At 33.2% G+C, this 27566-nt stretch overlaps 1 protein-coding gene across 1 annotated transcript; it reads right to left on the bottom strand.

Moving 5' to 3' along the window:
- Nucleotides 1-27342, bottom strand: IRAK1BP1 (interleukin 1 receptor associated kinase 1 binding protein 1). Its single transcript, XM_074310461.1, has 4 exons — nucleotides 26410-27342; nucleotides 8450-8515; nucleotides 842-972; nucleotides 1-757 (listed from the first exon to the last, which is right to left on the bottom strand). Exons 1-4 carry the CDS (start codon nucleotides 26926-26928, stop codon nucleotides 493-495), a joined length of 981 nt encoding a protein of 326 aa, XP_074166562.1. The 5' UTR covers nucleotides 26929-27342; the 3' UTR covers nucleotides 1-492.
- Nucleotides 27343-27566: the final 224 nt, after the last annotated feature.

Here is a 27566-nt window from a genome sequence, read left to right on the forward strand (position 1 = left end):
TAATATTGCATTAATGTTTAATGCATCCAATGAACATGGTGTAACAAAAAACCCAAAACAATCCAAACAATAAAAATGGATAGAAAGCACTCTACAGACATATATCCATGAAAATCAATGTAATGCCTAGCCATTCCTTTTTAAAAAAAAAAATTCAGTTAGAGAAAATTTACCTAATAATGCAAGTTTTCTAACCCCAAATTCTGTTCTCATGATCACAAAAATAGAAAAATATAAAAAGAATGACATATTACAATGAAAAAACAATGTGGGGAAAATGGGAATTGAAAGCAAAAACTGAAAATTGATTAAGACAGAATTTAAGTATATCATGGGGGTCCATTTTTTTTAATTGACATAAAATTTGGCATTCTACATAAAAATTAATTTAGTATTAAAAACTGTAAAAATTATACAAATTTAATCATAGTTTTGGGCAATTAGATATAAAGATACAAAAACAAAAAATGCTTGGTTATAAAGAATTTTAAATCATTTTTTTTTCTTTTCCTTTTTCTTAACCTCAAAGTTTAAAAATACCCTGGAAGAAGCAAATATAGTTGAAGTTTGGATTTTCTGTTGTATACTTAGTGAACCAGCTATGTCAGATAACTGCTGATTGTCTATTTGACCTTCCCATTCTTTTGTTTCCTCCTCTTTGATTAATAAAGGTTTTCCAAGTGATTGGCCAACAAGCTGACATACTTCTTGAGCTTTTCGCCATGCATTTCCAACAGCACAGAGACACACTTGACGTCTTGGGGATAAAAAAACATAATAACATTAATGACAATTTAATCATATAACAGAAAACTTTATTTAACAATTTTGTTTAACTTACCTAAGATTCTCTATAGCTCCTGATGTATGGTAAAACTGAGGAGGACTGATGATAACAGAATTATCTAGTTTTTCAACAAGAAGGTTACAAACATCCTGCATTTTCCCAAATTCGGTAAATGTAATGCAGACCTGTAAATGAAAATTATGAGTTAAAATTATTTTTTCGTGAATTGTATTGTTTCAGATTCCTCTGAGAATACAGAGGAACAATATCAGTTTGAAGTAGAAAACAGTACAAAAGAAAAGCACAATCTGACAAATTCTAATTTAGTCATCAACTTGTATTTATTAAACACCTGTATAGCGGGCATTGTGCTAAGTGCTAGGGGTACAAAGAAAAACAAAAATCAGTTCCTGCTCTTAATAAGTTCAGTCTAATCAGGGAGATTACATTCAAAAAAACAACTATGTAATTATATATCTATATGATAAATTGGGTACAATGTCAGTGGGAAAGTATTGTCTACCTTTTTAGGTTCATAGGAGATTTCTAGAGAAGCTAGGAGATGGAGACTAGGAAGGGGAGCACTCCAAGTATGGTGGTAGCCAGAGAAAACAATAAGTGAGAAGGAGCATCTCATTCTAGAAAAGAGGAAGGAGGCACTTGTGTTATGCGTCTGAGTGACTAGGAGAGTGGTGGTGCTCATGACAATAATAGGACATATGTAAAGCAAGGAAGATTTTGGGAGTTAAATTTTGAACTTGGTGTGTGTTTAAGTTGTCCATGGGTCATCCAGTTTGAAATTTCTCATGGGTATTTGAAGACTGGAGATAAGGAGGTTAGGGCTGGACAAATACATTTAAGAATCATCTACATAACATAACTGAAACCAGAGGAACTGATGAAATCACTAAATGAAGTGATAAAGGATGAAAAGAGAATGAGGTCCAAGAAAAATCCATGGGGGAAACTCGTATAGATTCCCTTCTATCTGTATTTTTTCTTTTGAAAATGCCAACCAGATTTTGAATCATCACTTCTAGGCATGTGTTTCTCAAATTTACATCATACCACTCTTCTAAGCTTCAAGTCCTATATTTCCAACTTACTGCAAATTTCTGCCTATCTTTCTCATATTTCTAACTGTACTTGTCCCCTTTGGATGTCATATCAGCACCTAAAACTCAACATGTACAAAGTTAGATTAATTCAATTTCCCTCAAAATTTTCTCCTCCTCTTAACACTTCTATATCTATTAACAGAAACAACATCTTTTCATCACCTTAGATTTCTCTTTCAGTATTCTCTCTCATTCATTCTTTCTAGACAATCAGTTGCCGAATCCTGTTGATTTACTTTGGAAATCTTTCCTATCTTTCTCTTCTTCTTTACTTCAACTACCCTAGGTACTTAGGCAATCTAATCAAAGAGTTTATCCCCAACAAAGTCTGTGTAGTACACAATGGGCTTCCCCATTTTAGATTAAATTCCTTGTAAGGCTGGGTGGTGTCAGATCAAATTTGAGGAGAAAGTTAATGCAACCAGTAATGCCCTTCAGAGACAATTTTGAAATGAGGACTTTAGAAAAAAGAGAAACTCTTAGATATACTCAAATCATTGGTTATTAATAATCATTTCTCTCAGAATGTAGAAAGCAGTTTCCTCCTGAGATAGTTCAGTTCCCTCTTCTAGGAGGAGAGTCTTTTAACTATTAGCTCCAAACATTCTGGAGTCCTTCTCTTTCTTCAGATTAGAGGAGTTCTCCTTCTTTATCTACCCTCAGACACTATCAGTAAATTAGAATTCTTCTATTCCTCATCAGGTGCTTAAAAAAAAAAACCTTCTTTTTTAAGTCTTCATTTTATTCACATGTTAATGTCATGTTTATTCCACAACTGCTTTTGGGAGATTTTTTTTTTCTTTTTAGAATTTCTCCTCTTCTGGTTTAGGATAATTTTCCCTTCCCACTAAGTAGTGTCTTAAGAAAATGTGTTAAAAGAAAAATTATATATGGGTTGATTCAATCATAAGCTCTGTTAAGTATGACTATGAATTTTAGTAGATTTATTGATCTGTATATACTCAATTACAAGACAATTTGCATTTAAAACTTTGGGATTATTTGCTGAAGTTTTTGAGTCAGTACAACAAGAATGAAACTGTTTTTCTCGGCTCATGTCTCTGTTTTCAGTTCCACTGTTTAGCTTAGGCATACTTGACAAATTTACCATTTTATTTATAGAAAAGAACATGATGTTCTTTTATGTAACCTCTTTTATGTACATGGTATCTCTTTGGATATCCACACCTTTGATAATATGGAAAGTTTAGGGAAAGGGTATTTCTGAAGCAGACTTTGAGGTTTTAGTCCCTTGATTTTTATGATTTTCTAGAATCATGAGGAACAAGAGAATACATAAAAATGGATTTTTTTCTATTCTAAGAAACACTTCATTTTCCCTCACAATCTGAAATATTCCCTTCACTTCTTTTTTTAATACAGAAATCAATTTGTACTTTGAGCACCACAGCTATAACTATATTGGGAAAAACATCATGTATCCTCTTCAAGGAGCAAAATTTCTCATGCATTCTAAAATAGTCATAAGTATGATGCTTTCAACAGCATTTTTATCTCACAGTGACATCAAGGTCTGTTTTACTACAGAATACATAATAACTGACTAAATTTCAAGCTGAGGATGATTTCCCAAATTTAATCACTTGCTCCTTTTTTTTTTTTTTGCCAAGGCAATTGTGGTTAAGTGATTTGTCCAGAGTCACACAACTAATTTAGGATGTCAAATATTTGGGGTCAAATTTGAATTCAGGTTCTCATGACTTTAGGGTTGGTATTTTATCCACTGCACCATCTAGCTGTCCCCTTGCTCTTTAATAGACCAGTCATTCTAGATAAATACTATACTATTTATTATTATTTATTATTTTTAATGGCTAATTTAAAAAATATGGCTTACTTTGGCTGCCTCCATTTCCTTATTATAACCCTTTCTCCTCCCCTTATCCCCATCTTTTAATTTCCCTTCTTCCTTAATTTAACATTTGGATTTTATCTTTAACTTTTCACTGAAACTTTCTTTAGCCACTAATAATCTACTGAAACCCAATAGAATTTTCTCAGTTTTTATATTTTTTATCCTTCAAGAATTATTTGACACTGGCAAGACTTTTCTTCAAAATTTTTTACCTTAGTAGAATTTAAACTTCTTGAATACTGTAACTATATCCCCATCCCTTAGTACAGCATTTGGCACACACTAGGTATTTAATAGATGTTTATTGCATTAAGTTGAATTATGTGGAACTGCATTCAAAGGTTTCCTTTTATTTAACCATTCCTTATTTTTCCCTTCATCTATAGATATAGTTTAAGCTCCAATTCTTGGTACCCTACATTAATTTCTTTGGAGTACGCTTATCTTTAATAGACAAATTAAATTCTGCAAAGAAAGTATTTAGAGGAAGGAAATAACTACTAAGCTATTTAGAGATCTGTTATGTCTAAACAGTTATAAATGCAAGCTTAACTGGTTTCATAAAATAACTTAAAAATATTTCCCGAGTCTGTCCTATATAAGGAAGATCTCCTTCTTACGTTGGCCTTTTCTGTAGTAGTAGGCAGTAGTTAGTAGTTAGGCAATCTCCCTCAACTGCAGTAGCAGCTTTTCCTTTAAGAGATGCAGCTGGCGGCACAAATGGCATAGAAATTGAATTTAACTTGGGAGTCATTTAAAAAGCCTAAATGGTCAATTTATATGCTATTATACCTGGTAGCTGTTCTCTGTTTTTCAGTCATCACCTAATTCTAGCCCTAGGTCAGCTGTCTGGAAACTGTGTGCTACCCAATGGACTATCAAAAAATACCTCAAAAAAACATTTTGTACTAATGCTGAATCAGTTATTGTCAGCTAAGAAAATGAAAAAGGCATATGCCACAAAACTCTGTTTCTTTTTAAAAATTTTTTAACAATCTCATACACCTGTAACAGATTTAAAGTAGTCATGTGGTCATTTGATACTATGAAGATGAATGATTAAATCACCTAAGTCCATCCATTTGAGAGTATATCCTATCTTAAGGCGCTCTCTCTACTTATGTAGATATTACTAGGATGCATATGCAATTATTATTTTTTAAATGTAATCTTAATAAATGAAAGAGACTGACCCAACTGATCAAGATAAAAACTTTCTAAATAATTGGATTCCAACACATACTCCCATTAAAAGTCAAAACCAAAATCATACTTATATCCCCTTTTCCCAAATTCTCTGAAGTTGCTTTAAATATTCATGATGTTCTGGGTTCCTATGTGAGAAGGCTAAAGGCAGTGTGAAATCTCCAAATCAGTTTGCAATAAAGAAAATAGTTTCTCCACTTTAAATTCATCAAGAGCTCAAAAGAATTAGCCTATTGCTAAAAGATAGTTCATTTCCTTAAAACTACTAGGATCAAGCCCAATGTGAGAAATTCTTTCTATTTGCACAAAACATGAACTTTTTTCGTTATTGATTTTAGCTAAAAGTTTGTAATGATCTGACAATGAATTTGGTAATTAAGGAAAAAGCAAAAGTTTGAAGTAAAAAAAAAAATCACTCAGAAATCCAAGTATTGATCTTTATATACACCCCAAATATTTTAAATTTGACACTTGTATCTACCAAAGTTCTAATCAGTTTAAAAAAAAGCTGTCAATTTTAAAAATATCATTATATTTCCCAACAATATCACTGTGGTCAAAGATGTAAAGAAAAGCTGAATTTTAATACTGATTCAGTAGCAACTTGGGCAAGGGTTTCTTGTTTTTTATGTTACCCTTATCAGACAAGAAAAGTGGTTATTTTTGATATTGGCAGCAGGACAACCAATATACTCAGGGTGGATGTTGCTATTTCTGCTGTTTTTCCTTGAAATTCAAGCATCCTTTTAAAACCAAAAGGAGTATTTAGTTTAGTAATATATATGCTATATCTAACAAACATTTATATTTCAAAAAGATTGAATGCATCCTTTTTGAACAGGGATTCTTACCCTGTGTTTTGGTACTATGGATGCCTTTAGAAGTCTGGTGAAACTTAAAGACATTTTCTTTATGCATTTCTGTGAAATGCATAAAATACAAATTTTATAAAGAAAAAAGTATTATACAACACTAAACAGCTATTAAAATATTTTAAAAATCCAAAACAAAAACAAACAGCAAAACCAAGTTCACAAACCCCAGACTGAAAAATCCTTGGCTCTATCCCTTGTAGAAAACTTTATAAGGCAGAAAGTAATTTAATTATAAGCAGATGGGGAAAAAAATCAATTTTTAAAGATAGGTACATTGGTCAATATAAGCTTCATCTTCCCTTCCCTATACCTCAAAACAATATCCACATTTTTTGTTTAAGTTTTTAACTTAAATTATGGAGAATAAGCTAGTCTATCTCCTTGCCAAAGCTACCCCTCAACTATTGCTCCCCTTCCCTCCTTCCCTATCTTTTGAAAGCTTGCCAAGAGTATCCTATTGATACTCTTTCCTTATTTCCTACAAACATGCTCAGATCTCTTCCTAGCTCTAAAGCAAAAGCAAATTTTCCTTGACCTTGTTCTTTCAAGCTATTCTTTCATATTTTTCCCATGTATTGCTAAACCTCTAAATAAAAATTTCATAATTATTTTTAATAGCCTTTTATAAAGATCTTTCATTCTTCTTAACCTTTAAGCAGAACGGGACCACTTTAGGCAGAATTTAAGAAGTCTTAAAGGATGGCTTAAAGTTTTGGGAAATTTTGTAGAGAAAATTTACGCTTTCAGTAGGGAATGAATAAAAGAAAGAATTGAATGAAATGTTGGAGGACAGAAAAAGCATGGGGGATAGTGAAGAGATTGACCTAGTTAGACCAGAATATTCATGCAGGAAAACATTAAGAAAAACTAGTAAGTGAAATTTAAATTACATTATGGAGGGCCTTGTATAAATAGACTAAAGAATTCAATATCAAATGATTCTCCACTGCCTAGTGACATAATGAAATTTGGAGAAGAAAGATAAGGTGCCATGTGAAGAATGAATTGGAGAGAGAAAGACTAGGCAGGAAAACTGATTAGATCATCACTAGTAATTTTAATGGCATAAAATGGGAACAGAAAGAAATGATCAAGGACCTAGAATTGGAAAGATCTTTTGCTGTTGTCTAGTCTAATTTCCTAATTTTGCAAATGAGGAAATAGAAGCCCAGAGGGCTCCTACACCTTTCTGAAGGTCACAAAGATATTAAGAAATCTAAGTCTTCAGACTCTAAAATACAATGCTCTTTTGGTATAGTGGGAAAAGCATTGTTTCTTGCAGCCAGAGGACCTGAGATCAAATTCTTCCTCTAAAATTGACTATCATCTTGTCACTTAGGTTCCAGTTTTCTTCTTTAAAAAAATGAAATGACTGGATTAGATGAGAATATAATCTTATGATCTTGCTTCTTCAAGGCACTCATATAAATTATTCATATTCATAAATACTATGAAAAATCTTTGTAGTTTTAAAAAAGATCAAGTGTAAAAACAACATAGTATTTGAAATAAATCTCTTAAAATGTGTCCTTCACATGCAGAATACTTCATGCAGGAAAAGGGACAGTTCTCACATGAGAATCATCATATTAACTCTCAGTGATTCAAAACAGTCCCATGTCTTGCAACTTTTAAACCATCCATCTGTATTCTAAAAGCTTTGTTTCCCATCTACCACTTATTTGTTTAATCTTCTAATTTATCTTAGATTTAATTCACTTAACCTTTTCAGGGTTCAATAACTTCCCATGTAAAATTGTAATACTTGCACCTTATATGCCTGTAGGAGAAGCACATCATTTTTCTTCTAGGTCTAAAATCTTTGATTTCCTGCCTATAGAGTCAAGGCAGTTTTCTATAACCAGAAGGGGAAACACAGACAATATACCAATTTGTATATTAAGTTAATATTGTCAGCAGTGTTATTAGAAGCTGTCACTAGAGGAAGAGGAAGGGGAGAAGGAAGAGGAGTAGGGCAGAAGATATTGTGTTTTAACTATGATTAGACTGTTCCTATGGCCTTAGACATATAAATGTATTAATGTGTTGAAAAAAAAATGGAAAAAGTTCTGAGAACTAAAGTTTAACATAAATTGAAAGTAATGAAAAGGTTTTCATTCTATTCTGGTTTTTACTAAGGTTTTTTCTCTTAAGGGATTTTTAACATCATGGGACAATGAAATTATATTATGAAATAAAAGAATATTGAAGAATGCTCCAATCTTTCACAAACAACATTAGTTTTACCATTTATTTGGATAAAATAAATTTCTTTCATGTTGTTTTCACTCCCTACGAAAAAATACTGCTACATACGGTATTGGGTGGAAATCAACTGCTTCCTTCCAATCCTTTCTAACCTTTTTGATTTCACTTCAAAAAACTTTGTCCTCCAATAAATCTCATTAAATTTCCTTTAAATTTTTAAATATACTAAATCACAAATTATTTAGAGAAAAATGATCTTTTTTCAACATCATACATAACTTTTCTCCTGTATAAATTAGGTTTGAGGATAAAAATAAATGACAAAACTGTCCCCACAAAGTCATGCTGTTTTCAATTATTTGATGTGATAAATACATACCTCTGCTTCCATGTGATAAGCATTTTCTATTCTACTAAAATCCTTTGTCACAGTTATATTTTCTGCCTGAAAAAGAAAGCAGAACAGTAAAATTTTTAAAGCCAATAAAACAAAGTAAAAGTTTTTAACTATTGTATGCTATTCCTCTGAAACAAAATAGAAACCTGAACTTTAGATAACTTATTTAAAAAGCAGGAATGTAGAATATCAAAGACCTACGATAAGGAGGATATTCTAGTTAGCTTAAAAAAATACCTTAAAAAAGTAGAAGTCAAATACAGTCATTATAATTACCTATCTGATATAGGTATTTCACACTACCTAGAAACATTTACAAATATAACGTATGCCCAAGAAATTTTATGTAGTGAAAAAGTTTTTAAATGCAGTGAAATCTAGTTTTTAAGAAAAGTAAACCTCCATAAACCTTTTCTCTAGAACAACAACAATAAAAATCACCCTTTGTTTTTTACTAAAATTTTTATATCTTATATTGTTTAAAGTATACATCATGGCATAGCAGATGGGATAGTTTAATGATATCCTCTCCAAAAGTATTCTGGATCTCTGTTCTTTGGGAAACTATACAGCTGTGGAAAGAGGAGAGAGAAATAAATAACTAAGATATTTTCTTTTCTTCCTCTTTGCATTTCCCTAAGAATATCTGCTGCTCCTTTTTGACATTGTCCTGCAATGCTTCTACTAAATGAATACTATCGTTTCTTATGTTTGTAGTCAGTTTGATTTATAGTTTTTAAGTTGGAAGGGGCTCTAATTCAAACTCCTTATTCATTAAGGCTGTCAAAACTATTCATTCTAACCAGATTTCATCTATTTAAAAATGTTAAGTAGAGGAAAGAACTCTACACAGTGTGATCTGCCCAGGACACTTCAATCCTCCTTAAAGAGACTTACCTTCAGTTACATTTTTAATCTTTTTAAATGGTACTCACAGTCTGACAAAATAGTAGTTTATTATATATAATATTTTTAAAAGTACCTTAAATATAGCCATCTCCACTCTTCTTCAGCATGCCCAACCAACTGTATTTTCTGAAACCAGGACCAAATACATCTATTTTATTTCCTATGACTCCTTAATATACACAACTTATACTTAGGGAAGACTTTTTTTTTTTTGGAGGGGGGAGGGGATATATTGTCCTCTCGAGTTCCTTCCTTGTGTTCTTACTCTTAAATTCCTCTCAGTGAATTTTCTTCTTATACCTACTCTATTGTTATTAACTCTTCAATGTCTGCTCAAATTTAACCATTAAGGCTTTTTTCTCTTATGGAACATTTGTTTTTTCTTTCTGTAAAAACTCTCTAATAGTTATGTTTTGTATCACACACTTAATAATTTAATTTTTTACTGTTTTATAGCATTCTCTAACTGAAGTCTTCTCCAAATTTAGGGAAGTGACTATTTTGGCATCCCTCATATCATATCATATAGAAAGCAGTGTTTCATTTTAAGGTGTCAGACTAGTAAGCAGAAATTCAACTAGTTTCTATCTTGTCTTCAGAAATACCGAGAATAGGGTTTGAGCTTCTGCCAGAAAATGTGAATACCTGTGCTGTAACTATATCTCTGATTTTTACTACCATTCTTTGTGAGACACTCCAAATGAAATCAACATCTACATAGTATTTTTCATGCAAAGGTAGGTATATGGGAAGATGTAAAACAACAAAACAACCCACATTTGAAAATATGATTTAGGAGCAAGAAATGAGAGATCAAAGATCTACAAACTACACAAAAGTATTATACCTATAAACCATGAATATTTTCTTTTAGAAAAGAACATTAAAGTACTAGATAAGAGCTATAATAGATACAACTATGGAATCACAAAAAGTAGTTATAGGTATAGATCACACTAGATGACAAGTATCAAATAAAATTATAAAAATGAAATTGTTAAAATATAATCAATGACATTATTGGTATGGGAAACAGAATATAGTCAGATTTCTGATTTATTAGAATATTAAAATAAATTCAAAAAATAAAAAGAAAAAGCTGTGATGGGCAATTAAAACAATTCTAATCTGTCTCATTTAAACAAATTGTTGATGCCCAGTATACAAAATAGATGAAGAAAAAGATTTCAGCACCTATCATAACCATTTCCTAAATAAGTGTGAATGAAGTAATTAACTGCTATAATAAGGAGACTAAAAGCATCCAACCATCTCGGCCAACAAACACTTGACTGGTTTGTCAAGTACAGAAATACAGCAGCTAAAGGCAGCACTGATTTAAATATAAACTCATCTGTAAAATCTTATGAAGAAAGGCAATTGGAAGATTATGAGAAATGTCATTTTATGAAACAGCAAGAGTAGAAGGAAAAGCAAAATTAAAGAAAGCTGCATTAAAGACTCTCTTCCAATATTGTCTCCAATCCAAATGTCAGAATCATACAATATAGATCTGGAAAAATGCAACAGAACTTGTTTAATAACTCTCTGATTATTAACATCAACAATTCATATCAAATGAAGCATAACAGAGAGAAATGTATGCTTGCCAAAAGTGTTGTCAATGTTATGGAAGATATTTTCTAGTGCAAAATACAACTTGAATATTCCTTCTTGATGATGTGGCCTACCAGTTATAAATTACATTGTGCTGATTGCATTAAGTTCTGGAACACTTCAGAGCCTCCTAAATGAGACCCATAATTTCTCAAGACAGCTTAACAGAAAAAAAATAAGTGAATGAAGAATTCCTCTTGTCCAGGCTATGCTATGCAAATGGATGGACAACCCATATAGCTTGTGCACAAGTACATATATATTGCACAGACACTACAAATATTCAGTAAACCGGACCTTGAATCAACACTATGAGGAACATGGTTTGGACTGCTTCTAGAGGAACTGTACAATTCTTTTAATGTCCCCAAGTTTCTCTCTGAAATAAAAGACATATACTAATGCTCTTTCAGTGGCACACTAAAAGCTGAGGAATAGAATAGCCTCTAAGTAACTATGTTAAAGATTAAGGAGATATGCTTGGTGGATGTTGCAACATATTACAAACAAGTATGTAAAAGAAATAGTATAAAGAATTGAACAGAAAAAGGTTTGAACAGAAAAAAATATGGGCTAGCCATGTAGAAAGAGAAAGCTGATGACTGCTCAATGTCAGAAAAATGAGAGAAAAGCTCACTAAAAGTTAGGTGAATGAAGTCTTTGTGTGAATCTAAATAAAGATATAATAAAAAATGATACAAGACAGGAAGTTTTGAATGGGTTGTGATCAACATTATTAGTGATATGGGAATACCCATATCAATTAAGTCACAGATTCATTGAATTATACTTGTAAACTACTTGAAAAAGGCTAAAATTCCTAGTGTAATTCTTAATCAGTATCATCCATCATTGACTTGCTATTAGTGAAGTGAGAATATATGAAACCTGGAAAAGGGGTAAATACTTTGGGAGCATCCCTGTCTTGCTCTGAGGGTGGGGAAAAATGCTCTCAGACACGATAGTGTTCAAAATCAAGAAAGCTAATGAAGTTTAAAAAAGGCATCCTTTTTCAATGAAAAATGTTAAATGGTGCTAAGCACAAAAAAGTTCTTGGAAGAATTTAAAAAAGAACTTTAAAAATCAAGTAAGAGAGATCAAGGGAATATTAGAAAAAAATAGCAATTCAAGAAAATTATGAAAAGTCAACTAACTAGAATTATAGAAAATTCAAAAACCTAAGAAAGAAAATAATTCCTTGAAAACCAGAATTGGGCAAGGGGAAGCTAATGCATTCTAAGACATTAAGAAATAGTCAAAATCAAAAGGATGAAAAAATAGAACAGAAAGTGAAACATCTCATCAGAAAAACAACCTATCTGGAGAATAAATCGAAGAGAAGTAATGTAAAAATAGTTGGACTACCTTAAAATTATGTTTAAAAAAAAAAACACAAAAAATCTTGATAAGAAATTATCAAGAAAGATTTCCCTAAAATTCTAGAAGATGACAAACAAGAAATAGAAAAATTCTACTGATTTCCAATTCAAAGAGATCCCAGAAGGAAAACTTAAAGAAGAATACTAAAGCTTCTGGGCTAAGGGGAAAATATTAGAAGCAACAAGAAAAAAACACCACTACAATTTAAACATCATGTAGCTACAATAAGGATTACATAAGATCTTATAGCTAGTAGGTTGATTTGTAGGCTTTGCAATACCACAACAGAATGAAAGAACTGGAGTAATAAACAAGGGTCACTTACCCGACAAAATTATGTATAATCCTGAATTTTGATAATTGAACAACTTTCAGGTTTTTGTGACAAAACCCCAAAACTTAAGGGAAAATTTGACACCACGGAGAAATATAAGATAAACATTAACAATCAAATTATAAAGGACTCAATAAGAAAAGAAAGGTATGGGTTGAGCAAAGTATAATGGGATAATTTAAAAAAAAATAATGTAGAGTTAAAAAGGAGTAATTATCTCATACAAAAGAGGTATAAAAGGAAAATATGATACAGAAGATTTTAGTGGGGGGAATATGGGCAGCACTGGAATCTTATTCTTATTGGGAATGGGTTAAAGAAGAATAACACACACATGTGCAAGTCTAAAAATTTTTTAAATTTAGAAAGAAATAAAAGGGCAAGGGGATAAAGTGGAGGGAAAGAATAAAAGAAGATCTTTTAGAAGGATGGATAGGTTATGGAACAGAATGGCAAGAGAATGGGTAGAAATATACCAGCAGAGTAAGGAGAAATATAATAAATAGGATAGTTAAGAAAAATAAGAAGAGAAAAATATACTACTAGTAACTAACAATAGCTTAGAATGGTATGAATTTATCCATAAAACAGAAATAGAAAGCAGATTAAAAATCTGAATTCAACAATATGCTGCTTTAAGGAAACATTATAAAAATGAGAGATGCATACAAAGATAAAAATAAAAAGCGAGTAGAACTAGTATATGAAAAAAGCTAAGATAGTAACCATTTTCTCAGCCAAAGTTAAAATTAAAATAGATTTTGTCAAAACTGAAAAAATAGAAAAAATACAGTATGTGTAAGTGCTATTATTTCAGTATTGTTTTAGATCATTTAAATGCCTAAATAGTAAAAAGTATTTGAGCATATACCTGCCAAAACAGATACAGGAACTATATGAACATAAATATAAAACATTTTTATATAAACTCACATCTATAGAATTTAAGTAATATTTATTATTCATGAATAAATAAAGCCAATATAATTTTTAAAATAATACTTTTATCTAACTAATCTATTTAATCAATGTTATCCCAATTAAATTACTAAAAAAATATTTTGCTATTGGAAAAATAATAAAAAAAATATTTGGAAGAACAAAGGATCAGGAACTTTAAAAAATCATGGTAAAAGATGTAAAGGAAGCAGATTCACCTGTATCAGACCTTAAATTATATCATGATGTGAGAGCATGGCTGAATTATAAAAAGAATAATTTTCATTATTTTAAATTAATGTAGCCAAGAACAGAAGGCAGAAAATTGAGGAAAAACTTTCACAGACAATCTCTCAGATAGGATGTAATTGGGTTGGAATATTGCTGGGGTACAGGAAATGAACTGGTTGATTTAAAAAAAAAAACATGGAAAGACTCGGAGTTATGAAGAAAGATGCTATCCACCTTCAGAAAAACAGATGTTAGAAGAAAAGCATAGTATGGTCTTTTCTTTCTTCTTTTTTTCATTTTGTATTTAAGTTAAAAAAAAATAAAAACTAACCCTCACAGCTACCCCCTTCTCCAAAAAAGGAAATGGCAATCACTTTAATACTTTTGCCAAGAAAACCCAAAATGGATCACAAAGAGCTGGACATGACTGAACAAGAACAAAATTCCCAGAGCATAGCAAAGTTCCTGCTACATAATAAGCTCTCAATTAAATGTTTACTAACTGGCAGTCTTGACTTCAAGTCAGTAATCAATCTATTACAATAAACAATATGTGGCAGTATAGTATAAAGGATTTAGAATCAAAAGCACTTGGGTTTGAACCCCAGCTCTCTTCTGCACCTTATGATGTGACTTTGGGCAATCTAACTTCTTTGGATCAATTTCTTCATTAATCAAATGAGTCTATGCTAAATATCATCTAAGATCCCCTCTAGTTCTAAGGCTGGGATCTGACTTCCCAACTATATGACTTTGTCCAAGTCAATTACACTCTTGAGTCTGTTTCTTCATTTGTAAAATGAAGACACTATCAGCCTTGTTTAACTCCCAAAGTATTGTAAGAATCAAAGGTACTTTATAAACTAGATAGCATTATATAAATTTAAGTTATAATTATTTATCTCACAAGTTTTTTGGTGAGGAAAGCATTTTGTGAACTTTTAAGCACTGTGTAAATGGGACAAAATTAATGGCCAACCAAATTTTGAATTCTACACTCTTAACACAGGAAGTCATTCAATCTGGAATGGAAAAGCTCTTTTTTGGAGAGAGGGTGGAATCTTCACAGGGCCTTAAAAACAACCATTTTCTGATAGATGGAAAATGGCTAGTGTAGATTGAAAGAATCCACAGGAACATACAATAGTGAGAAACATCCTCCAGAATGGATTATATTGGGGTTTAGTTAGAATGTGGTAGGAAAATGTCTGCACTGCCTGTATTGTTTTGAAAAAACAGTGGCTGGGGAAAAAAAAAAAAAAGAAAGAAATAAGAGACTGGGGCAATCAGTTTTTTCTTCCTTGTATAAAAAGAAGTCAATGTAGTTCTTCAGGCACCAACTATAATTAATAAACTACTGAACTGAATTGAAGAATAACTAAAATTAAATGAACAAATTAGGTTACCTCAGCTTTGTATCTGTGATTAAATTGCTAATTTACTTAAGTAACAACTATCTCATGGAATCGATGACATCTCTTATATTTATGAATGAATGAAAAAGTACTCAATAAACACTGTGGCCAAACACTGTTCAAAGTGAAGAAAATATAAACCGGAAAAACTGAGGCAGTCTTTACTCTCAAGGAATTTCCATTTTAATGCACGGGGCTTTCATATTAACGACATTTTAGCAGTAGAGCAACTGGGAAGGCTTGAATCTGATGGTAGTGCCTAAAGTTGAGACCTAAGGTATGAACTTCCCTTTGCTTACTTTGTCCAGATCCTAAGCCACCCACATGTTTACTATATTTCATATATATACATATGAAATAAAAAGTATATTGCCAACTAAAGGCACCTAAAGAGTCAAAGGATCTATATTATATTTTACTTGTATATCAAATTAGCAATGTCTTCAAAAAGATAACATTTAGTTGCTTTTTGTATGTGTAAAATGTAGTTGTAACCTCTTGTTTAATTTTTTTCATGTTAGCATTTCTTTATAGAAAAACATTTATTGTACACTGGTGGAAAAGTTGCAAATGAGACACTAAAAATACATAGGACAAAACTAAAAAAATATGTCAAGAGTTTACCATATAATTTTGGATGTGATATTTTTTGGAATACAGATAGATAAATACCAAAAATTATTAGGAGGATATCAAAGGGTATAAGGACCAAACATTTAACTGATAAAGGAAATCCTTGGGAATAGCAGATTTGAAAGATGATGTTTCACATTTTTTTCATTGTACATTCCACAAAACAATCTTGTTAATTTTTTAAACATTTAGTATTGTACAATATTTTAATACTGTATTGAAATATAGCCATTTTTAGAACTATCATTTCAATTTGTTTCTTCTTACTTTCAAATGTCTTCCCTTCTTTAGTTGCCTGCCCTAAAACTATTATATGTTGGAAAAAAAAAAAAAAAGGAAAAGCCACAGGCATACTTTTCTTTAGAAAGTAAAAAGCACAGGACTATATAGTTTTAAGTTTACTTTTTCTACCATAGCAACCACTATTTTGTCACTTACTTTTTAATGTTACTTGACTGGTGTGAAAGTTATTTTTATATGACTGCTTAAAGGTAAATATTCAGAAACTTTGAGCTTTCTTATATTGTTGTCTAAAAATGTATTTTGGCCAGCATAGCTATGGAGAAGTGATAGAGATTTCTTTATCTTTAGTAGACTTTGAAAATTCATTACATCTTAATTAATTTTTCTTGAATGAACAAAAATTTTAGCGTAATATAATCATGGTATATTAATTGAAATACTGAATAAAGATCAATCTTATATTATACACTCCCAATTCGTAATAGTTTTATATATTTAAAAACACTGCCATCTTGTGGCTTTGGGATTGCAAAATAACACCTAGATTTTCTCCTATTTGATTAAACAGTATGCCTCAAATACATTGATGGGCTGAAAATCTAACAGTTAAAAAATAATTTATAGAAAGAGTACTGGAAATAATTTTAATACCCATGACCCATTTACTAAGTGCTTTGACTCATATGCCCTAGTTAAAAGCAATTTTTTCCTCTTTTTATAGCTTTAAGTTTTCAAGAGGAGTTATCCATTTAATTTTAATCAGAATAAGCTTAAGAAGATCAAAGGAGGTTTTTTTTTTTTAACTTCAATTCTTGAGACTGCTGTTCATATAATTTTTTCCCTTGCAAAGCTATCATTTTAATCAGCCCCAGGAACAAATTTTTTTGGTAGTACCTTAAGATGTCCTTACTTTTGATGTCTACTCACATGTTTAAACTTCTCCACCCCCCCCCCATCTTTCCTAGTTTTTTAGGTAGACAATATAATATAATGATAATGGTAAGTAATTTGGAACTGTAATCCTACATTAAAACCAAATAGCTACATCATCAACAAATATCCATTGAGGTCCTACTATGTGTAGGCATTGTGAAAGACAATTGGAAATATAAGAGCATGTAACATTAGTGCTTTTGACTTACAAAGACTTCTCTAGAATCAAGACAGAAAAATACACACACATATATGTAATATTGTATATATAAATATAAATGCATATAATGTATATTTTGTATGTATAAATACATATATGAATATACACAGGATAAAACTGCAAGGTATTATGTTCTAAATGGCAAATGTATGATTTAGACAATAAGTGCTTCAAGAGTTCACTGGTAATGTACATTATATCTTGTTTTGACATTTCAGAATCACTGCTAATAAGCAGAAAAATAAGCAAAAGTAAATTCTGAAGCTGGTCTAAGAAAGGATACTGGGTAACATTCCCTAATCTAATCCTAAGGATCTGATATCACAAACAGAAGCAACAAAAATCTAAGACTAAAAGTGATTTCCTAATAGGTAAGCAGTAAAAGAATGTGAACAAATAGTTCTCAAAAGCATTGCAAACTTTTAAACCACCATATGAAAGAATGTTCCAGATCATTAATAATGAGATATGCAAAACTCTTCTAAGAGATTTTACCTAATAACCAGAAAATTAGAAGAAATAAAAAAAATGAAATAGTCAATATTGGGGGAGAGGGTAAAGGGAAATAAGCTTTTATATGGCACCTACTACAAATACATGCCAGTCACTGTATAGCATGCTTTACAAATACTATTATTATTTGATCAAATAACCCTGAGAAGTAGGCTCTTGTTATTGTTCTCATTTTACAATTGAAGAAACTGAGACAAACAGAGGTGAAATGACTTGCCCAGGGTTACAAAGTTAGTGCCTAAAGTCAGAGGTGAATCCAGGTCTTCCTAACTCTAGGCCCAAGCTTCTAGCCACTGTGCCACTTAGTTATTCAGAAAGACAGGTATATCAATGCATAGTCTGTGAAATGATGCAATCCTTCTGGAAAGCAGTTTGAAACCATCTGAAAAAAGTGACTAAACTATTCATATCTTTGATCCAGAGATCCCACAGTTGGCATATACCTGTCTTGCCTTCTAATCTATCCAAAGGAAGGTCAATAGTAAAAAAGGAAGGCTTCCCACATACCAAAAATATTTATAGCAACAAATTGCAATAAAGAACTAGTAACAAAGCAGACACCCATTAAATGGAAATAGCTAACCAAGTTGTAGTACATGAATGTAAGGGAATATTACTGGGCTGTAAGAAATAGTAGGATGACTATAGAGAAGTGTGGGATGACTTATATGAACTGATGCAAAGTGAGTAAAGTCAATAAACAATTAAATGCTGATTATGCAGGTGGGCAGCAAGATTATACAATGGGTAGTGTGGAGTCTGAGATACTCATCTTTCTTAGTTCAAATCAGGACTCAGACATTTCCTAGCTGTGTGAGCCTGAGCAAGTCACTAAAGCCCTATTTCATCATCTGTAACTTCAGTATCTTTGCCAAGAAAACTCTAAATGGGGTCATGAAGAGTTAGACTTATAGAAAAAACTACTAAATAAAAAAAATGTTCTAGCTACTACGTTGAATGCTGAGGATTCAAGTAAGGCAAAACACTGTATATACAAAGAACTAAAATCACAAACCACATAAAGTTAAATGCTGTGAAATTAGGAGTTTGGCTCCAAAGGAGAGATATGAAAAGGAATCTTCTTTAGTTTTTTGAAGAGCAGATGTATTATGAACTTGGGATATTGAATACGCATTGCACAAAAGTCAGACTTTTCCCATATGTTACTTGATTTTACTAAACTTTTCTTTCTCTTTTTTTCATTCTTTAGTATAAAGGATGACTTTCCCTGAGAGGGAAGAGGAAGGGATATCTACTTCTCTGAAAAATAAATCAGGGAATGACTGTTATTGAAAGCAATTCCTAATTAGGAAGATCCTAAATGAAAATGGCCATTTATGCTCTTCTACTGCTATAAGAACTAATGTTGCTCTTAGTGTCCCTATCATTTATACCACAGAAACTTACAAATCATCAGTCCTCTTCCCTACCCCTTCCATGTTGTCACCATCACCTAAGTCCCACTACTTACCAAATAAACTTAATTTTTCCACTCTCAAACAAATTTATAACTGCCACTGCTCCTGGTGTTGCCTTCCAAGATTCATTATTAAGGTTGCTATTAAAATTGCTTCTCCAAGTACTGAAAGAAATGTGTTTTGCTTCTGTTTAATAAAATATGTATTTAATGGTCAAAGGATATGAACAGACATTTCTCAAATGAAGAAATTGAAACTACTTCTAGCCATGTGAAAAGATGTTCCAAGTCATTATTAATCAGAGAAATGCAAATTATGACAACTAAGATACCATTGCACACCTGTCAGATTGGCTAGAATGACAGGGAAAGATAATGCAGAATGTTGGAGGGGATGTGGGAAAATTGGGACACTGATACATTGTTGGTGGAATTGTGAATTCATCAAGTGAGTCTGGAGAGCAATTTGGAACTATGCTCAAAGAGTTATCAAACTGTGCATACCCTTTGATCCAGCAGTGTTACTACTGGGCTTACATCCCAAAGAGATTTTAAAGAAGGGAAAGGGAACTGTATGTGCAAGAATGTTTGTGGCAGCCCTCTTTGTAGTGGCCAGAAACTGAGTGGATCCCTATCAATTGGAGAATGGCTAAATAAATTGTGGTATATGAATATTATGGAATATTACTGTTCTGTAAGAAATGACCAACAGGATGATTTCAGAAAGGCCTGGAGAAACTTACATGAACTGATGCTGAGTTAAATGAGCAAGACCAGGAGATCATTATATACTTCAATTCTGATGGAGGCCCTCTCCAACAATGATATGAACCAAATCAGTTCCAATAGAGCAGTAATGAATTGAAACAGCTACACCCAGCGAAAGAACTCTGGGAGATAACTATGAACCACTACATAGAATTTCCAATCCCTATATTTTTGTCTGTCTACATTTTTGATTTCCTTCTCAGACTAATTGTACGCTGTTTCAAAGTCTGATTCTTTTTATACAGCAAAATAACTGTTTGGATATGTATACATATAACTTATACTATAACATATTTAACATGTATTGGTCAACCTGCCATCTGGGGGAAGGCGTGGGGGGAAGGAGGGAAAAAGTTGGAACAAAATGTTTTGCAATTGTCAATGCTGAAAAATTACCCATCCATACATCTTGTAAATAAAAAGCTACAATAAAAATTAATTAATTAATTTAAAAAATTTTTCAATGATTTTAGCCTATAGCCTTTAGGATTAAATACAAATTCACAAGTCATTATTTAAAGCCCTTTAAGATATGATTCTTCTTAAGATGTCCTTCACAGTGCTTCTCTATATATACTCTAAGATCCCCGCCAAACTGTCCTACTAGCTTTTCTCCAAACTTCACACCTTTCTCTAATTTCATGCTTTAGCATCTTTCAGGATCCTTAGTTTTTTCTCCCTAGTTGTTAGTGTTTGTTCTCTACTTAAAATTGTCTTTTATTTACTTCTGGTTCTATGAAAAGCTTCTTGGGGAATATGCACATAGACACACACAGACACACAGACACACAGACACACACTGTTTGTTATTCAGTTATGCCCTACTTTTCATAACCCCATTTTGGGTTTTCTTTTTCTTTAATATTTTATTCTCCAATTACATGTAAAAACAATCTTTCACATTTGTTGTTCTAAGAATTTGAACTCCAAACTTTCTCCTTCCCCCTCATTGAGAAAGAAAGCAATTTTTTAATACATTATACAAAACATAGCTCCAGGTTATTTATCCAGGGAAAGAAAATATAGACCAAAAAAAATAAAGAAAGAAAAAGCATGCTTTGATATGCACTTACATTCTATTAGTTCTGTCTGTGAAGCTAAGACAACATTATTAATCCTAAGTCCTTCAGAATTGTCTAGAATAATTTCATTTCAACAATAAGTAAGTCATTTACAATTATACAATATTGCTGTGTACAATATTCTGGTTCTGCTTATTTCACTTTGCATCAATTCATGTCTTTCCAAGTTTTTCTGAGAGTAAGCTGCTCATTATTTATTTTTTTTCTCCCTCACTTAAATATTTCATTTTCTTTGTCAATTACAAAGGAAGGCAACTTTTAGCATTCATTTTTATAAGATTCTGAGTTCCAAAATTTTCTCCTTCCCTCCCCACTTCCTAAAATGGTAAGCAATTTGATATAAATTATATATGTGCCATCATGTAAAGCATTTCCATATCAGTTACACTTGTGAAAGAAGAAATTGTGAAAATAAGAATAAGAATAAAGTAGGTAAAAAAATGTATGCTTTGACCTGCATTCATAGTCCAACAATTCTTTATGGGAATGTGGATAGTGCTTTCCTTCCCAAGTTCTTTGTACTTGTTTTGTTTGGATCATCATGTTGCTGAAAAGAGGTATGTCATTTATTGCTGATCATCACACAATGTTGAGACTATATACAATTACATTTTCCTGGTTCTGCTCATTTTCCTTTGCACCAATTCGTTTTAAGTCTTTCCAGGTTTTTTTGAAATCTGCCTGTTCATCACTTTTTAATGCATAATAGTATTTCATTACATTCACATACCATAGATCATATAACCTCCCCAATTGATGGACACCCCTTCAGTTTCCAATATTTTGCCACTACAATGAGGGCTGCTATAAATATTTTTATACATATAGGTCCTATATCCTTTTTAATGATCTCTTTGGAAAACTAGCCTAGTAATGGTATTGCTGGATCAAAAAATATGCACAGTTTTATAGTCCTTTGACTACTTCCAAATTACTTTCCAAAACAGATCAGTTCAAAACTTCACCAAAAGTGCATTAGTGCCTCATTTTTCCTATATCCTCTCTAACATTTATCATTTTATTTTTTTTTGTCATATTAGCCAATCTGATAGGTATGAAATGGTTCTTTTAATTTGCACTTCTCTAATCAAAAGTGATGTCAAGCACCTCTTTCACATGTCTATAGACAGATTTGATTTCTTCACCTTAAAATTGCCTATTCATATCCTTTGATCATTTATCAATTGGGGAATGCTTTGTAGTCTTATAAATTTGCCTCAGTTCTCTATATATTTGAGAAATGAAACCTTTATCAGGTTTACTTTATACTTAATGTAAAGATTATTTCCCAGCTCCTATTTTCCTTCTAATTTTGGTTGCAATGGGTTTGTTTAAAAGCTTTTTAATTTAATATAACCAAATTTATCTATTTTATATTTTGTAATGCTGTGTATTTCTTTTTTGGCCATAAATCTGTAACTCACTGAACAGAATTCTCTTAAGAATTTGGATGCTATACTATTTGATGCATATATGTTTGATGCTGATATTACTTTACTGTCTATGTATGGTACCTTTTGGAAGATATATTTTCCTTTCTTTTAAAATTAGGCTTATTTTTGCTTTTGCTTTTTTGTCTGAGATCAGGACTGTTATCTCTGTTTTTTCTACTTCAACTGAAGCATAATAGATTCTGCTCCAGGCCCTTACCTTTATTCTGTATGACTCTCTCTCTGCTTCACATGTTTCTTGCAAACAACATATTGTATAATTCTATTTTTTGATTCAGTCTGCTATCTGCTTCAGGTTTATGAGGGAGTTCATCCCATTAATATTCACAGTTGTGATTATTACCTGTGTATTTCCTTTCAAACTATTTTTCCTCCTATTTGTCCTCTATGAGACCACTTCACATTTTTCTTTAGGTGTTTTGACTTTGTTATCCTCTTCTGAGTTTTTGTCTTGATCTTCTCTTTCACTGTAATAACTTTCTTTGGTCAGATCTTTTTTTGGGAGGCTCCTCTTTTTTTGGCCCTTTGCCAATCTCTTAAATTTGAGTTCTGCTTCCAGGATGGAAAGAGTATTGTTCTCAGGCTTTTTTGTGCTAGTGGCTGTAGGCCCTGGCTGTTTATCTAGTACTGCACTGATGGTGTCCTGAGGCCTATGGAGGATCCTCTTGTCTGGTGCTGGTGAAGGGATCCAGATGGTAGTAAAAAGAATCAATGGACTGGACTTTTACTATATTCAATTTACTAAGCTGGTGGGTTTGAGGAAATAGAAATAAAATAATAGAGTTCTCACTGTCCAGGATTTTACAATCTACTAAGCAGAGATAAGTAATACAAATAAAACACAAAGGAGTGAGGCATTATGAGGCACATTACTTTAATTGGAAGGCTCAATTAAACTAGGCGTGAATACTTAGGGAACCTTGCTTAACCAACTATCACAGGAGGATATTAATTAATTCCTCTATTTGTGACCAAGCAAAATGATTTAGTGTCTTGTTGTTAAGAGGTAGTACAGTACAGACTGGTATCAAATCCCAGTTCTGATACTTGTTACCTATGTAACCTTGAAAGAAGGCTAAGTTAGTTTCCTCATCTATAGAATGAATATCTATAAAATGGGCTAGATAGTCCCTGGAGCTTCTTCTAGTTCTAGATTTCTGATTCTATGTGACCTTTGTGGGTCTCAATTTTTCAATAATGAAATGAGGGGCTTGGACTTAATAAATTTTAAAGTATTTCCCAGTTTTTAAAACTATGAAACTAATTAGTTTAAAAGTCTCATGTTCTCTATCAAGAAGCTGCGGATCTTAGCTACAAGTTTTGCCAGTTTCTTTTTGTTCTATGGGCTATGGTCTTTTTTGTTTTGTTTTGTTTTGTTTTTAAACACACAGGCCTTTATGTTCCTAGATTAGTAGGTTATTAAATTGATTAGTAGAAAGATCCCTGAACTTGGAATCAGGAGACCCTGTCCTAGTTTCAGCCCTGCTACCAGTTGTAAGACTGAGCAACTTTTACTGCCACCAGTTTCCCCATCTGGTAATATGATAAGTTTTTAAAAGTCCTGTTTAGTTCTAAATTTTATAATCTGGTTTAAAAATCTGTTAGGTTTGTCCTGAGTGATGAACTCATATATGATTGTAGTAAGTCACACTTTTACATATTTATTATTATAAACTTTTCTACTAAATGTGCCCATTTAGGCAAAAATGCATAACTGGCTTTTAAATTTTACTATATAGCTTCTGTGTTTTATTTAAATAATGTTTTTTACTCAGTATCTACCACGATGTTATTTATTTTGCACTCAAATGTCGTTTATTTTGAATTGGGGAGCAGGGGGAAAGGCAGGAAGGTATTTCAAATGCATCAAGTACCAATCTGTTTTGGACTTCTACCAATTGTAATAGTGATATTTTGCAACAACTCTCTCATATTTCCTGTATGTCATGATAGCTATAATCAGCCAGGATCCTCAGCTAAACAAGCTGTCGTTCTTTCTTTCTTTTTTTATTAAAGGCATAGAGACAGTAAGTATCATAAGCAAACTTTAAAAGAGCATATATAAAGGTTAACAGAATTCCCCCTCCCACTGATAAGAATTTCAGTTCTGTTAAACAAGTACTCTAACATTTTTCTGTCACAGAATATGAAGTTAGAATATATTGTGTACAGCTGTGCTTGCAATATAGTTACCCTATACTTTTGGCACATTTTCTTTTAAATATCATTTGCAAAAACAGTCACAATTGAAATGATTAAAGTTTAAAAGTGCCCTATGACTTTGAAAACTTTGTATAATTCATTCCAAAGTATAATTTAAATGACTTTTTGGATTATCTACAGCTTTGAATTATCCACATGACTGCTTTCCTTCATTAGCACAGATAATTGGGAGATTATGATTTCATTTTACTTGCCCTGAATACTGCATTTCAGTACAATTAAAGCAGGTTACAAACCAAGCGACCTCTTTTATATCCTAGAAGAGAATAACTCCTCAGGTTCTCAAATATACCTGTTTATGCAAACTCTATATATCAGTGGCTTTTTAAACATCTGAACCAGATTGTAACAGCTTATAGTTAACTTTTTTTTTTTCAAGAAGTTATTTTCTTGGCTACTTTATAGATTATTTTAATTTACTTAATACATACATAACATCATGAAACCTTTTAAAAATGTATTAACTTACTTTCTACAATTATCTTTTGAACAAATGTCAAAAGACTTTAAAATTACAAATGTATTGGACTTCAAAATTCAAATCTTTGCTCATTGCTTTAAGTAAAGCGTTCCTAATCCTCTAACAAATACCCATATTGAACAGAACATATGAATAAGAATTGATGGCAAAAAGCAATTTTGAACTAGAAATCTATCTACCGATCAGGAATTCTTAATCTTTCTTTGGCAGTCTGGTGAATTCTATAAGGACATCTCAAAAAAATGTTAAATTAATAAAATACAAAAATGTCTGTCTATTCATCAGGTTCCTAGACCCCAGGTTAAGAACGCTTGCAATATTGGATCGAAGATTTGGAGTGGGAAGGTCCTTCTGGAGTCATCTAATAAATAAATAAAAGGAGGAAGCCGAGGACCGAAAAGGAAAACTGAAATTTGTATCAATGCCCATTGCTCTTTCCAAGACCCTACACTACACTACACTTGGTTTGACTTCAAATTCTGTGGCTAAAGTTCATTAGTACTAGGAAAAAAATAAGTGGTGGTGGATTTGGATAATCTTAATCTTAATACAGGATTAATTAATGAATTAATTACAAGCCAATTCTGACTAGATTAGACTATGTTTAAGGAGCATTGGGAATACCCAAGAGAAACGTGAAACAGATACTCCCGAGGTGGTTACTACTTGGTTCCTAGGAAATTCATCGCTTTCTAGAAAGTACGTTATTTTGATTTTTTATTTCCGGAGGAAGGGTAGCGGGATCCATATTTCAGTGCTATGGAGAACGCCACAGTTCCAGTGCATTGTTCTACCGCCGAAGCATTCAGGGGCGGAACTAAAAGGCTGAAAGGTTTTCCAAACAGCCAGCAACTTTTCGAAATTTAAAAGCACAAAGTAAAAATTTTAAATGAACAAAAAACGGCGCCCACTCCTTTCATTTATATTTAGAGCACAGATTTCTTAACCGGACGAACTCCAGAAGCCCCATCTCGTTGTAACCGGTTTCCCTTGTCATGATGCGGATTTTATTTTATACACTGTTAGCGATACGCTTCATAGAGGGGCCTCCGACCCGCAGTTAAGAGCCTTCTCCTTGCTCCCGGACTTCCCGCCACCTCCCCCGCTCGGGGCCCGACCCTCCCCAGAAGCGGGCCCTCACGGTTCCCCTCACCTGGATGTCGGGCTTCTGCAGGTTCTGCGTGATGTAGTCTAGGCGGCGGCCCACGCTGTTCTTGGCCTCGGCCGCCGAGTTTTTGGTGCTGCTAACTTTCATCGTAACCAGGGCCCGGTCGGGGCCGCACGACATCTCCGCCGAGCCGCTTACATGCACCTCGCGGGTCGGATTCTGGGGTGTCGCCGGGGCCGAGGACGTGCATAGAGGCAAGTGGTTGCTGAGGTTCGGCAGCGACTCTCCCGCGGCGCCCGAGAAGCCATCCCGGCCTCTCTCATTTAACGGTGCCAGTTCAGCAAATACCCGAGACAGGGTTGCCGGCGGCCAAGGCATGGGAGCCGACTTTAGGTCCCCATGGCAACCGCGACCTACGGTGTCCTGGGAGGAAAAAGTGGACGCGATCGACTGACGACGCGTGTCCTTAGAGCCTTCGCTATCGCGCAGGGAATGTCGGGAAGACCTTTCTCTCTTCTGCAGGCCCTGAGCGGGAGAACGCTTCCCGTGGCGCTTTCGCTGCATCTGGGCAGCTACAGCCTGGGCAAGAACGTGTACGAGACTGAGGAGAACCGGGCTGACACGTTTCTTGTCATCTTACATCCTTCGACCCCAGCTGGCCTCTCCCCTGGGAGCCCCTTCTGTTGCGTGCTCGCGTGCATCACATTGTGATGGCTGTTGTCTAAGCACAGCGGATGGGAGGAGGCACATTTGGAGTCGGAGGCCTCGGGCCGTTGTACTAACCAGAGGGTGCTACCCTCTGGGCCCTTTGCTTCCTTAAAAAACTCATTTTAGAAAAAGAGCTGGATTAGAGGACTGCCGAGCTCCCTAGGGGCAGGAGTACGTTAGTAAATGGTTAGCATTCGGGACACACATGGTAAAATCTGCATTTTTTTCCACACTTTAAGTCTAAACAATCAATTAAATAAATAGATCACGCCTGGGACCGGAAAACCTGGTTAGAAACGTTTTTTGCCTAGTCCTGCGTTCAGCTCTCAATCCATGATCCCATGAACCCACCTGCTTAAACTATTGCAATAACCTCCTCACTCATTGGTCTCCACGTATTCTCTCTCTTCTCCAGGCCGTTCTCCACAATGAGTCACTCCCTTACACCAGGAGCTTCCGTGTGGCTGCCTGCTCCCTCTGCCCTTCACAGGCTG

The sequence above is a fragment of the Sminthopsis crassicaudata genome, chromosome 4 (genome assembly GCF_048593235.1).
Source record: "Sminthopsis crassicaudata isolate SCR6 chromosome 4, ASM4859323v1, whole genome shotgun sequence".
NCBI classification, from domain to species: Eukaryota; Metazoa; Chordata; class Mammalia; order Dasyuromorphia; family Dasyuridae; genus Sminthopsis; species Sminthopsis crassicaudata.